Raw genomic sequence first — 12,123 nt, 5'->3', positions numbered from 1 at the left:
CATGAGTTTATCTCAGGGAGGTCGTTTAACGGTGTCACCAGCAGTCCAATGTGTTTACAGGTTGGGCGCAAAGTCGTGCTGGTCGACATTAAACTGGGTAGAATGTCTTTCAGATTGGCCTTGCTTACTATGTTTTTTTCTTTTCCTGGAATAGAGTCCCTCGGATTGTGTCAATAAGAACACGGTGAAGCTTTATCTCCTAGCGGGTCCATTCTGCCTCCCCAGGCTTCCCTTTCTCCATCTCCAAGGCAATCGATGCATTAATGCACTCTCGGACAATGCCATTTAAAATGCTCTTTTGTAAGGGCAGCTTCGGAGAGCTGGTCCCTGACTACGTCATGTCTGCGAAAAACAGAGAGAAGAAAGCAGTTCAGCTAAGTTCACTTAGCTAAGTCGCCCTGAATTACTGTTACCAGTCTTGCTTTGCTGCAGACTTTTGTGTAGCCACTGGCAGAAAACAAGCATAAAAATGCTCCTTGCCTCATTCCCAAAGAGCTCAGAATCTAAGTGGGAAGGTAGTCAAACCTTGTCTCGAGCAGGAATATTAAAGGCTATTTTAGATGCAGCCTTTTTGTCAGGAGCCTTAATGTTCTTGCAGGTGAAACTCAGTTATTTCTCTTGCTGGCTGGCTCATAAAACCCTACGCAGCTCTTTAAGAGCACGATCTGGTAGGGACCAAATCACATTGCCCTTGCTGCCTGTGTGAGGCTGAGAGAGGGGCAGTGGAGAAGGAAAAATGTTGACCAAAAACGTGGTGGCTTCATAAGAATGTGGCCAACAGGTGTCACGGAAAATGCACTCATATACTGGTGCATTTGGGAAAACTGTCCTTTCCTGGCAAAACTCCTTCCAGGATCTTAACAGAAGCATTTTTTCTTTTCCCTGTTTTCAAGCCCTGTGAAAAATCTGTCTGCAGAGGAAAGCAACAAAGATGCAATTACATAAGAATCTTTTTCTCCCCTTCAGGAAGGAGGAATGAAAATCTCCAGTGATAGCTGTTTGTCTAGCACCCAAATAAATGCTTAAATGCTGGTCAGTGTTAAACAAGCTTGATTGGAACTTGCACTTAAGAAATAAAAAATGTTGTGCTCAGTCATACTGTCTCCATTAACATCTCTGAGATTTTGTTGTAAAGATCTTCTGTGAGAGGAAGGTCCCACTTTAATCTTGGAAGAGAATAAATATATCAAGAAGGTATCTAAGAAGCAGTGGTATTTCAGGAGAGAACTGTTGTGGCACCATATATTAGCAGGGGCCATTTAATACTACATTTAATACTACAATGTTGATCAAAGCCTCAGACGAAGTAGGAAACGTGCAAGGGAGTGAAGAGTGGGACTGTTTCGTGAGAGACTGTTTGCGGGTTGTGCTCCGTGCCCGTGACAGATGCAGTAATAGGTGTCTTTGGAGCTGCAGCTCAGCACTGACTGACTGGCAGCCTGGCCAATACACTCACTCGGTCATGCACAAAATACTGCAGCATAAAACCTGCTGCTCGAGACCTCCCAGCAAATTAACAGTGGATTTTTTTCCTGCATGTGGCTGAATTCGTCCCCTGCAGACCAGGTGACAGATCAACACAATCAGTGCAGCTTAGCAAGGGCTTTGATGAGACGTTTGCTTAACAGTGTATTAAACACAGCACCCTGCTGGTATATCAGATGTGCACAAGCCCCTCTTTGTGGTGTCTAACAAGCTGCGCATAAGATTGTTATACTGTACTTAAAAAAAAACCTGACTCTTCATCAAGGGGACAGTTCCCAGGTCTCTGGATTAAAACACTGACATGATCTTTGGCTTCGCTTTTGTTCTTGGTCGCTTTTGCTTTCAGCTTTTGTGCTGGAGATTTGCAGATTTTTTCACCTTTCTTCACAGATAAGAAAAAGAATCCCTCCACTTCCAAAAAAAACCGACAACTTCCTGTTGCTCTAACTACTTTGTTCCTTAAAGCTTCCCTTTATTAAACGTTGAATGAAATTTTTCCATGCATAATTTGCAACACCAATCCTCTGAATCACAATTTCAGGGTTTCTCTGGGTATTTTCATATTTATCTATCTTTGTTAATTTAGGGAAGCAATAGTTTTCATTTGCATTTTAGCAACAGAAAGTTAAAACATACATTGCTGTTTAATGAACTCTCGTTTAACTATAGATGTTATGAATAGTAAACATGAGAATTTCTGTTCTCTGAAACAATATTCATTCCCCCTCTACACCCAAATGTTTTCCCCTAACAGTTTATTCTTTCCTTTTCTCTATGTAAATATTATGGGACTCTGATGTAAGTGTTACAGATTGCATGAGTTTGCATCTGAGGTGTTTACAATAGAATAGCACTTAACAACTTAATCACTTGCGGGATGTATTTTCATTAACTGATGACTTTGTTGGTGATGTGATTAGACTTGTTTGCTTTGGTTGCACGTGACTTTGGCTTTGAAAGGATAAAGCCTGCCTCCCTGTGTCCTGTGGCTCTGGGCAGGGTGGAGTTGGCTGCTCCTAACTTCTTGGTTTGGCAATGAAACTCTGGGGAAGGTACGTGACTGGGGTCACTGTCTTCTGGAAATGATGGCAAATTTGTCTTTGTTGCAGGGAAAAGAAGCTGATCACCATCGTAGAATAAATATCTGCTCTCTTTCTCTTGCTAAGTGCTGTGCAAATCTCCTTACAGAAGGGAGGCTTAGCCTTGGAGTGACTTTGTTTTCTATTGCAGTAATACAATATCTAGTTCCTTGGCCTGTAGAATATGTGACGGTGTTCTCCCCTTGCCCCAGGGAATCCAACTGAGGTGGCCAAGAAGGACTGACTGGGAAAATAAGGGGCATCCAGCTCCTCTCAATATTGGGGTGCCTGATTTCAGCTGCAAATGCTTTCAAATTCAAATATTTCAAAGGATCTGGGTTAATATCCTTTACTCATTCTAATTTGACTGGACCAGGTCCTGCTCTCTGTTATACTGGTGTAAATCCAGAATCACTCTGGATTTGCACAACAGTATGGATCAGAGCCTAGCCAATAAGAAAGAGAAAATAGCTACAGAATCCCAGTTGTTGTTGTAAGAAGAGTTTCACCAATGAGTCTGTTTAGCCTGCGTAGAGTCAGAGATTAAAGGTGGCAAAGATCTTGCTCTCCATTTTCTTGTGGGTGCTGGGGTGTTCCCTGTGGTGTGTTTGTTTCCAGCCCTGCAAAGCACTTGAATGTGTGCTTTCATCAGGAAAACTTACAACTTCGAAGCTTGGCCACAATCAAATCTTGGGGTCCCACAACTTACCCATTTACTGTAACCCTTCATCCCTTTTCCCTCTAACTCCTCACATGTATATTTGTTATTCTGATTAATTCCCTGCTTTACACCTCTTTTCTGCTACAGAAGACCCCTCTCCTGATGCAGGAAAGTATTGAATCTGAGTTTTATCCAGAAAATCAACCTCAGAGCTGGCGCTAACTCACTGCAACCTTTCTGAGATAAGTTTGCTGCAGTCCCACCTCAGTACCACGTTGTGGGCTCCACAAATGTAGGACAAAGTCCGGCACCCCAGATCAATGTGAGGATGGAACTTCCCAAAATACGGGCGTCCCCTCTGAATCATTCCCCTTAGGGGACGGGAGTCTCCCCTTTTCACTGAGTGTCTTAAAAGATGGGCCCTGGGTGCTCAAGATCTGCTCTGGTCCCTGATCAGAGACAAATTGGAAAGGCCTGGGATAGACCGTCTCCTTCTCTTTCCCAATTCAGTAAAGTCAAAGCAAACCTGGTTTCCATGTGGGTGGTTTTTGGTGCCTCATCCACACTGAGATGAAGTAGGGGAGAAAAGGGTCTCAGCCTTGTTTCCAGTGGGCATCACAAAACCCTGTGCTACAAGGGTCAAAGCAGGCGTCTTGGAGACCGATCTCTGCTCTTGGACCTCAAAAGAGCAGCTCCTGGACACAGATACGACACTCCGTCCGATGGGAATTGTGGAAAAGGCTACAGGAGACCGGTCTGTGCTGGAGACAGCGAGAAGACAGGGCCGTGTGGATAACATTTCTGCCCAGCACCCATTTGAAGGAGAGAATAGTAACAAAGAAAGCAATGTACACTGGAAAAGCATGGAGTTCCTGGAAACAGGAATGCCAGGGCTGGCAGTTCCTCCCGTGCCATTTTTCCTTGGAGCTGCTGGCTGGAGGATGAAGGGGAAGGGGCCCTTCTGCCTGATCCTCTGTGTTCGCAGCTTTGGCTGCTCGTGTCTCCAGTCTCATCACTGATCCTGCTGGATGCTCTGTCTAACCCTGGTTGTTCAACCCTCCACGCTCCTCTTAAATGTCCCTTTTTGTCCCGAGGGAAAGCCCTGCTGTGCTCGGAGGGGTGGATGTGTGGGGATGCGCTGTGGCACCCCAGTTGCATTGCTAAGGGGAACACAGCAAGGGTTGATATTCACGCAGTGAGGAAATGCATCCTGCCCTGCTTTCCAGCTTCTCCTAACGCTGCTGACCTGGGGCTGAAAATAGCCATGCCACAGGGCAAGCCGTGAATAAGGCACTTTGAGGAAGCCCTGGGCCATTTTTACTGGGAGCCGTGGGGCTGCCTGGAGGCAGCTGCTCGCTGCCACCTCAGCGCCTGGTGCCGGGCTGGGCAGGCCGTGGAGCAGGCCGTGGAGCAGGCCGGAGCGGCGGTCCCGGCCCTGCTGCTCAGCCGCGCTCGCCTCGTGTGTGTGTGTGTGTGTGTGTGTGTGTGTGTGTGTGTGTGTGTGTGTGTGTGCTCAGGCTGCCCTGCGCGTTCCCAAACGCCGGCGGCAGGCCAGATTCCTGCCCGGCCTGCAGCCCGTGCCGAGGCACCTCTGGAGAAGGGAGCAGCTGGGAGCGGCCTGGGGCCGCATTGGGCCTTCAGGCTGCACTTTGGGGCCTCGTTGGTCTGGGCGCTGTTCAACATCTGAGCAAACCACATTCAAAGCCAACTTGACTCCATTTCCCTTGGCTCAGAGAGGCCCTAAGGACCAACTCCCACAGCAGGAGAACCTAAGCTGGGCTTTCCCTGGATATCTCACTTCCAGAATGAAAAGAGAGAATAAAAAGGCCCTCGGCTGATTTGCCACGTGGCCTAAACAACATTTGGTATCGTCTCCACAGAACAACATTAGCACCACAGTCACATATAGAAACCCCCCAACTCAGCAATTATCCCTGGCCTCTCTGCAATGTGAGTATCAGCATTTTCAGAATCAAGCCAATTTCCTGCTCTTCCTGAAAGCCTGTGGCGGTGTCGTCCAACCTGGCCCTACAAATGATGCTGAAGAGGTAGAAACCCGGGGTCAGTGGCCAGAGGATGGTGCGCGCTGCCCCGGGAGCAGCAGCTACATCCTGCAGCCTGAATATGCAGCCAGGAACAGTCAGGTCTTGACTGCAATTTGGCACTGGGGAGAGCCCCAGGGACCTGCTCGTGACTTGTGATGTTGCTGTAGGCAAATCAGTCCCCCACTCTCTCTCCATTACCCAATTTAAAGAGCAGTTTGAGAATTCAGCACTTTTGTGCTTTGAAGATCCCAGTAGAGCTATGATTTTTTAAGAATTTAAGAATCCTCCTCTTATAGCATTTGGAGTGTCGGCTTGCTGTCAGTCTGAGACGTGAAGTATGAAGCACTATTTTATATGTGTACTTGCAGAACAGTCTTAAATAGAGAGCCCATAATTGTGATTAATGCCAACCGGACAGCAACTCTTCTACTCCTGAGGTGTTTCAAAATGGAAGAAGTGTAATTGTCAATTTAAGTAGGAAAACTCCAGTCCTACTGATAAGAAACTCTCTGCAGAGGTCTGGTTAACTTCAGGGGATCTTAAATTGGGCATTTGGCTCGAATTCACTCAGCTTCAGGTGGGTTAGTGCTGCTGTGCTCAGCTCTGCGTATTCCTGCATCCAAGGCAGAGCTTCAGCTCTCAGTTGGTGTCTTCCAGAGAACGCTCGACTGGAAGCAATAGATGCTGCAACTCCGGATGAGACTGGCAATTAAGGAAATCTCATTTATCCACGAGCCCAACTTAAAAAAAAAAAATCTGCTAAAGGAGTCAAAAGCCAAAACATCAGCTGTGAATTTAGTCTAAATTTTATGTAAACTAATCCAGTGGATTCAAAGCTGGGGCCTTTTGGTTTCTAACTCGCCAAGTGCTCTTACTAGCGTGTGACGTGTGGCCTTTCTGCGTGTTAACCCCGAAGGTGCATGGCTTTGCAGTGACTGGGGCTCGGTGGAACGGGAATCCAACTGTCGCTGACCTTCCTCATCCTTTGTCTTCACATTTAGACTGTAAATGGCCACGTTAATTAGAGGTGGACAATAAGTATGAAAAGCCACGTGAGACAAACTGTGAGACAAAAGGCTCTGTGTTCTCAGACGATGAAGAAAATGATTTATTGGACTGTGCATCCACGAACAAAAAACCCCCAAAGAAGGATCAGCCCCTGGAGGTACTTCCATGTTGTCCAGGCTCTGTCTCCTATGAAGTTCCTTGAATGTCCAGCTGAATTCTTTGGCACAGAAACACTGACTCTGAGCAATGTGCTCCTGGTCTTCCAAGGGTGGGTTTTGCTATGGGTACACTTATTTTTCCACATGTGTGGGTTCCCTGATCAAAGCTGGAATTCTGTGCATGTGGAAATAATAGTTACAGAGGGCTCCAGAGAAGGATTTGAGTTGCAAAATTTGGATCCTGCTCTAAACCACATGCTAATGTGGAGGTATTTCAGTGAGAACATTTGGATCCCAACCACTAGGTGGGTTTTCATTTCCATAAAAGAAAATATATTCTCATCTCCAAGGCAGGATAATTGTGGTGAGAACAGCCAAAAGCCACAGCCAAAGAGCTCCTGATTCTCGGCCCGGTCCCTCACACCGCTGAGGCCTTTCTGGGTGGATCTGTCCCTCCTGGGTGTGCTGGGCTCTTTGCAGATTCACAGTGGGGACTTGAGTAAAAACTCAGGCCTGGAAGCTGGGCGGATTTGGATTTAATCGTCTCTCTGCCAGCAACTTCTGTTGTTTATGGGAAAGCCAGCTAGAGCCTAAACAAAACTCCACTGCGCTGCAGTTCCTTATTTGTACGAATGTTTATACCTGGCTCCATCACAAGAATCTGGACAAAATGCAGCCTCATCTTGGACTGGAAAGTCCTCTAGAATAGAAGTGATTAAATCTTCACTTCTGAAGGGTAAGACACTGCTGTAGTCTCGCAGGTAAATAGGTTTATGCTGTTAATGGAAAGCAGGCTTTGGATATTCATGTCAATGAAGCAGAACGGCTCAGCAGGCCTCGTGGTGTGATGCTCAACGCTCTGGCAGGCATCTCAGTTCAGAATTTATGCTCCTTACTAACGTCTTTTCGCAACGGGTTTTGTGAATCTCACCACGCATAGTGTCGTGCCGAAGCTCTCCCAGGAGAAGTATGTGCTGCTCATATGGGCTTCTTGGTCCAGGGAAAACACGGACCATGTTGTGCCACCTTGGAACCCCTTCTGGCCTGTAGTGTCCAAAAGAGCTGGGCCCTCAGATGCTGGAGCTGCTCGGGTCATCCAGGGCAGGGTTGGGAAGCAGCAGAGGTGGTTTTCTACCACCAATTTGCTCTCTTGATCCAACGGCTGCTGTAAATTGCAGCAGCTTGTCCTGGCTCCTTAGTCCATTGCATTAGTTAGCAACCTTCAGCTTTACCAACCTTTACCATGTGCCGGGGAAAATGTGAAGGTGGCGCAACCTGCAGAGAAACCTGCAGCAACTTCTTAAAAGGGGCAATCCTCAGCTGGTCCTTTTTTAATAATCTCCAAGGCTAAGGATCCGCTTCTCTTTATTCGTACCCAAGGCAGCATAATTACGACCAAATAAAGAACAGCCTTTTCCCTATGCACTAATGAAGTTTCTCTCCCTCTTCTGCAGGCACCGCCTAGGACCCTTAGATCTCGCTTCAGGAAGAAAAGTACCTCGTCCTCCGCCACTGAAACAATGTGAGTGCAATGAGCCAATAGCACCAAGATCCACAGAATGTCTCTCTTCTGCCTTAAAGAGCTACGTGTTAACGATGTAGAAAGCAGCAGCGGGATGGATGTGCTTCGCTGCGCAGCGCTGTAGACATGGCCTCTCGCCCCTCTCTCCATATCCTCCTGTGACGCTTCCGCGCGCGCTCCTGCGTGACGTGGGTAGGACAACCAGGGAATGAGCCCCCATTCCCTGTGCCCAGTGCACCCACCCCTGTAAGGCTGTACCTTTGTAATTCCCAGTTGTGTCTGCATAGCTCTAGCTCGGTGAGTGCACAGTACAAACAAAACTAGGCAGTCGCTCACGATGATTGACAGTGTATTTACTCATGGCTTTATCGTTCATGAAGTGGGTTTGCAGACGCCATGGATTTCTCTCCCCTCCCTTCCTCCTCAGGACTGTGAATGATATAGCAAATGCTGAATTATTCTGACTGTACAAAAATGTCCACAGTCCGTTAGCAAAAGCTGCAACTGCATTTCTCTTTCTGCAAACCAATCACGTGTATTCCGAGAAAACCATTGTGCTAAAAATGTAGACACAGAGCCACTTAGAGAGGATGAGGAAGAGATGTGTGAGAGAAAATTAATGGTTTCCACATCGTATTGAAGGGGGAGTCTTAATTTTGATCAGCCTGAGCCAAGAGAGTATTGTGTGGAAACCGATGGAGGCTGCAAGAACCAGCTCGTGCTGCTGGTCGCAAATATTCTGGTGCCAGGGTTAAAGTGTGAGCAAGCCGGGCTCGTAGGAGCTGCAGCAACAGAACCTAGAGTGACTTCAGTGACTTATTTCCAGGGGGAAATGCACCTTTCTGTCGGGCACGTAGCGGTGTCAGCTCCAGGGTTCTGCTTTCTTGGTGCGGCGCTTGGGTTTGACTCCCACGAGCAGAGCAGAGCAGAGCAGAGCAGAGCGGGGCGCTGGCTCTGCGCTGCCCTGGGGCTTTGGTAGCCGAACCGCGTCTGACGGCGCCTTTGCATCCATATATAAACGAGAATCATAAAAGAAGAGGAAGACGTCGTAGGATTTGTGTATTTGTGCTTCAAGTTGGTGTCTCTTATAAGTGTTAAGCATGTGAAGTTCACACACCAGTTAAATACGTGACTTTTTGTGTTTGCTCTTGGATCTCTCTCATAGACTAGGAAGACATTTAGCACCACGTAGACGTGCGTCACTAACGGGTCGGTACACGGACGTGGTTAGGGACAGCGCTGCTCATCTCGGGTACGTGCAGCAGCCCAGGATGCCAGCGGCCGATGTATCGGGCTCACAAATAAATCTGAAGTGGCCTTTAAATATGTTTCTGTGCCGGGTGTGAATCCGTAGCCCCGCTCTCCCTTCCCAGGGCACTTTCCAGGGAATGTGGGGAAGGGAGAAACAAAACCACGCGCACGCACAAACCCTTATCTGACCTGGTAGGAAGTGGGAAAAAACACACAGATATTTCCTGTGTCTGCCACAATATCTGGCCCAATTACCTGAGAATTTTCTTTCCTTTATATGTACTAACTCAAATGGTATTTTGAAATGGGTAAGATGGAGAAAATTTCCAGAAGGTAAACTGAAAACAAAATCTGCTCAAAGGCAATTGCAGAAGAGTCAGTCCTTAGAAGATGCACAGAAAAAGCTTTGAGGAACTCACCTTGCGTGTTTTATTTTAAGCAGCTTTAGAGTTTATTTGATTTCTTTTGGCAAACATTAAAAAGAAATAGAACTGCTTGCAGTGTTAGCAGAAGATGAACTCCTGTTGCAAGCAAGCTGTATTTTCCTGCTATGCAATAGGCTGCCGTATGATAGAAGAAGCTGACAAGTTTGCACTTGATTATGCCAAACAACATAGAGCTACATAACATCAAATTCTATTCTCAGACAGACTTTATTAACATTATTTCTCACTGAAATTATTAAACATGAGTCTAATCTGCTGTTTTACTGTAAACTTGACTGTTTAGATTTTCTTAAGTGCTGAGGTGAAATTGTTGACAAGGGAGTTGCCTTATATCTCTCAGAACACTCACTGTATAAATGAGAAAAAAAACTTTTCGTATTTCTGGCTAAAATGTATTAATTTATCAACAGAGCTGTATATTTGTGTATAGATAGGTAGACAGGAAATGTGAATGCCGAAACACTTAGTGCTGTAGTGCTCTGTATACAGAGTCGTGGTCCCTTGCTTTGAATTCCTCATATCCCCCACACGGGTTGTTTACAGCCGTTGCCCCAGCTCTGTCCTTTTCCCTTGTGGCTGTTGGTGTAGAATAACCCCCAGGCAGGACGTTCCTGTGGCAGTTTCTCCCCTCGGTGTCCGTCGCGGAGCCAGGCTGCGCAGCGAGGGTCCCGCTCCGCTGCTGACCCCTCGCGGCTGCCGAGCTCCAGGGCTGCAGCGGAGGGCGGCCGCATCCCGGGATTCCCAGCTCAGGCGGGAGCAGCCCCATAGAAGAGGCTGTCGCTCGTGCAGAGCAGACACGCTGGGACACACAACCCCAAGAGGCAACCCTAGGAAGGACAACTTCAACCAGGGGAGGGGGCTCACGTGAAACGCCAGCGAAACGGAGGCTTCCAGGGAAACGGCAGCCAGAGCCGGGCAGCGGAGAGCGGCTCTGGGAGCCACCCTGCCCTGCGAGCACAACGCGACCTCGGCCGTGGGCAGAAGGAGCTCGCAAGGGCCCAGCACAACCCCCTGCTGCCGTGCCAGGAGCAAGGAGGGCTGCGCTGAGCCCTCCCAAGCTTATTCCGCTCACAGCTGCCACGGGGTCGCACCAAGGCAGCGCTAAGACCTCGGGCTGAACCCTGAAACGATCCCACGCCCGCCTGAAGGGTCGAAGTGCAGACCCAGTACAAAAGAAAAGGAAATCCTAGCGAGAGGGGAAAAGGCTGCTCAGAGAGATATCAAGGCCCTTACCCTCCTGTAAACAACCTGCTGCCTCCAACTGTCCGCCTGTAGTAATGAAATCCATGTGTGTGACTGAATGCTTGTTAATCACAGTCGCCTTTTGGACTGTTTGTCCCGGGTGCCAGTTTTGCATCCAGCACCATAGTTGAGTAGCAGAGAACACTAAGTTGGGATTTGCGTTTATACAGACTCTTTAAGAAGCGTAACTGTGCACTTTGTGTGTTTTCTTTCTGTGAGCAGTAGCAAAGATCCGTGATGAAGTAGTACCCAACGCCTCCCCCCGATGGGCGTTACAACCCTCTTCCAAAGGTTGATGTTTTGCAGGTTTTGTTATACTGCTTGATATACATCTTGAATAAAGTCTTAATCTTTTCTTTAAAAAAAAAGAGAGAGAACATCTTTATTCTGTTCAATGTATCTGGCAGGCCAGAATAATTCCTTTTCTTGCTGTATTATTTTTATCTCGATTCTGGCTTACTGTATATAGATGTATTCACTAAGTGCTGCATGTCCTTCAGAACTTTTCTCTGTAATGAACTGGAAAAAAAAATACAGCTACTGAACACTCTGAGTAACCAGTGAATTCATTGAAACGGTGCTGAACACTCTGAGTGAATTCATTGAAACGCTACAGCCCTGTGCAGCAAAACCCTCTCGTTGAGGGGGTGGCTCTGCAGCCTGTAACCAGGAAGCATCGCCGGAAAATCCTCAGGGAATATTTTGAAGCTGCTGCTAAAGACAACTGCTTTTCACTCATGTGCTGGGGTTATCAACTCTGTAGAGAAAGCCCACGACCTAACCCTCATCAAACGCAGAAATTAGCTGAATCTCACACTGCAAAAGCATTGAATAGAGCCTTCCATGCATACACATGGTCAGAGAGCTGCAAGATGCAGGGTAAGGTACAATTATTCTTAAAGAAGCGAGGAAATATTCAGAACCAAGTCCTGTACAGAACTTCTGCAATTAAATTCAGCTAATACTATTAAAAGATAGGGATGCAATACCCAGTAGTTATCTAAATATGCTTCTTTAGAAAACTCCAAGTATGTTTCAGTTTTTCACTGCCTTTCGGCAGTGTTCAAGCCGTGTTCATCCACATACGTTACACACACAAGAATCTCAGCCAAGAGACTTCAGAACATGCAGGTCACCCAATCTCTGCTAAGGAAAACACAAGTCATTGCCCAAAACATTCCTGACCATCCCTTTATTTTGGTCACCGAGACTCGTAACTTTGTCCA

General features: G+C 47.2%; 1 protein-coding gene across 1 annotated transcript in view; it reads left to right on the top strand.

Annotated features, from left to right (window-relative positions):
* The window catches only part of REEP1 (receptor accessory protein 1), a 50,940-nt gene extending 42,892 nt beyond the window's left edge, over positions 1-8,048 (top strand). The window contains exons 8-9 of the mRNA XM_088524963.1: positions 6,296-6,435; positions 7,891-8,048. Of these exons, the coding sequence (XP_088381089.1) occupies positions 6,296-6,435; positions 7,891-7,962 (212 nt within the window). The 3' untranslated portion in view covers positions 7,963-8,048. The remainder of the gene's footprint in view (positions 1-6,295; positions 6,436-7,890) is intronic.
* Positions 8,049-12,123: the final 4,075 nt, after the last annotated feature.

The sequence above is a fragment of the Tinamus guttatus genome, unplaced genomic scaffold (assembly GCF_059628265.1).
Source record: "Tinamus guttatus ecotype Peru unplaced genomic scaffold, ASM5962826v1 Tinamus_guttatus_pri_ptg000218l, whole genome shotgun sequence".
NCBI classification, from domain to species: Eukaryota; Metazoa; Chordata; class Aves; order Tinamiformes; family Tinamidae; genus Tinamus; species Tinamus guttatus.
This window is presented reverse-complemented; position numbering and strand designations above follow the sequence as displayed.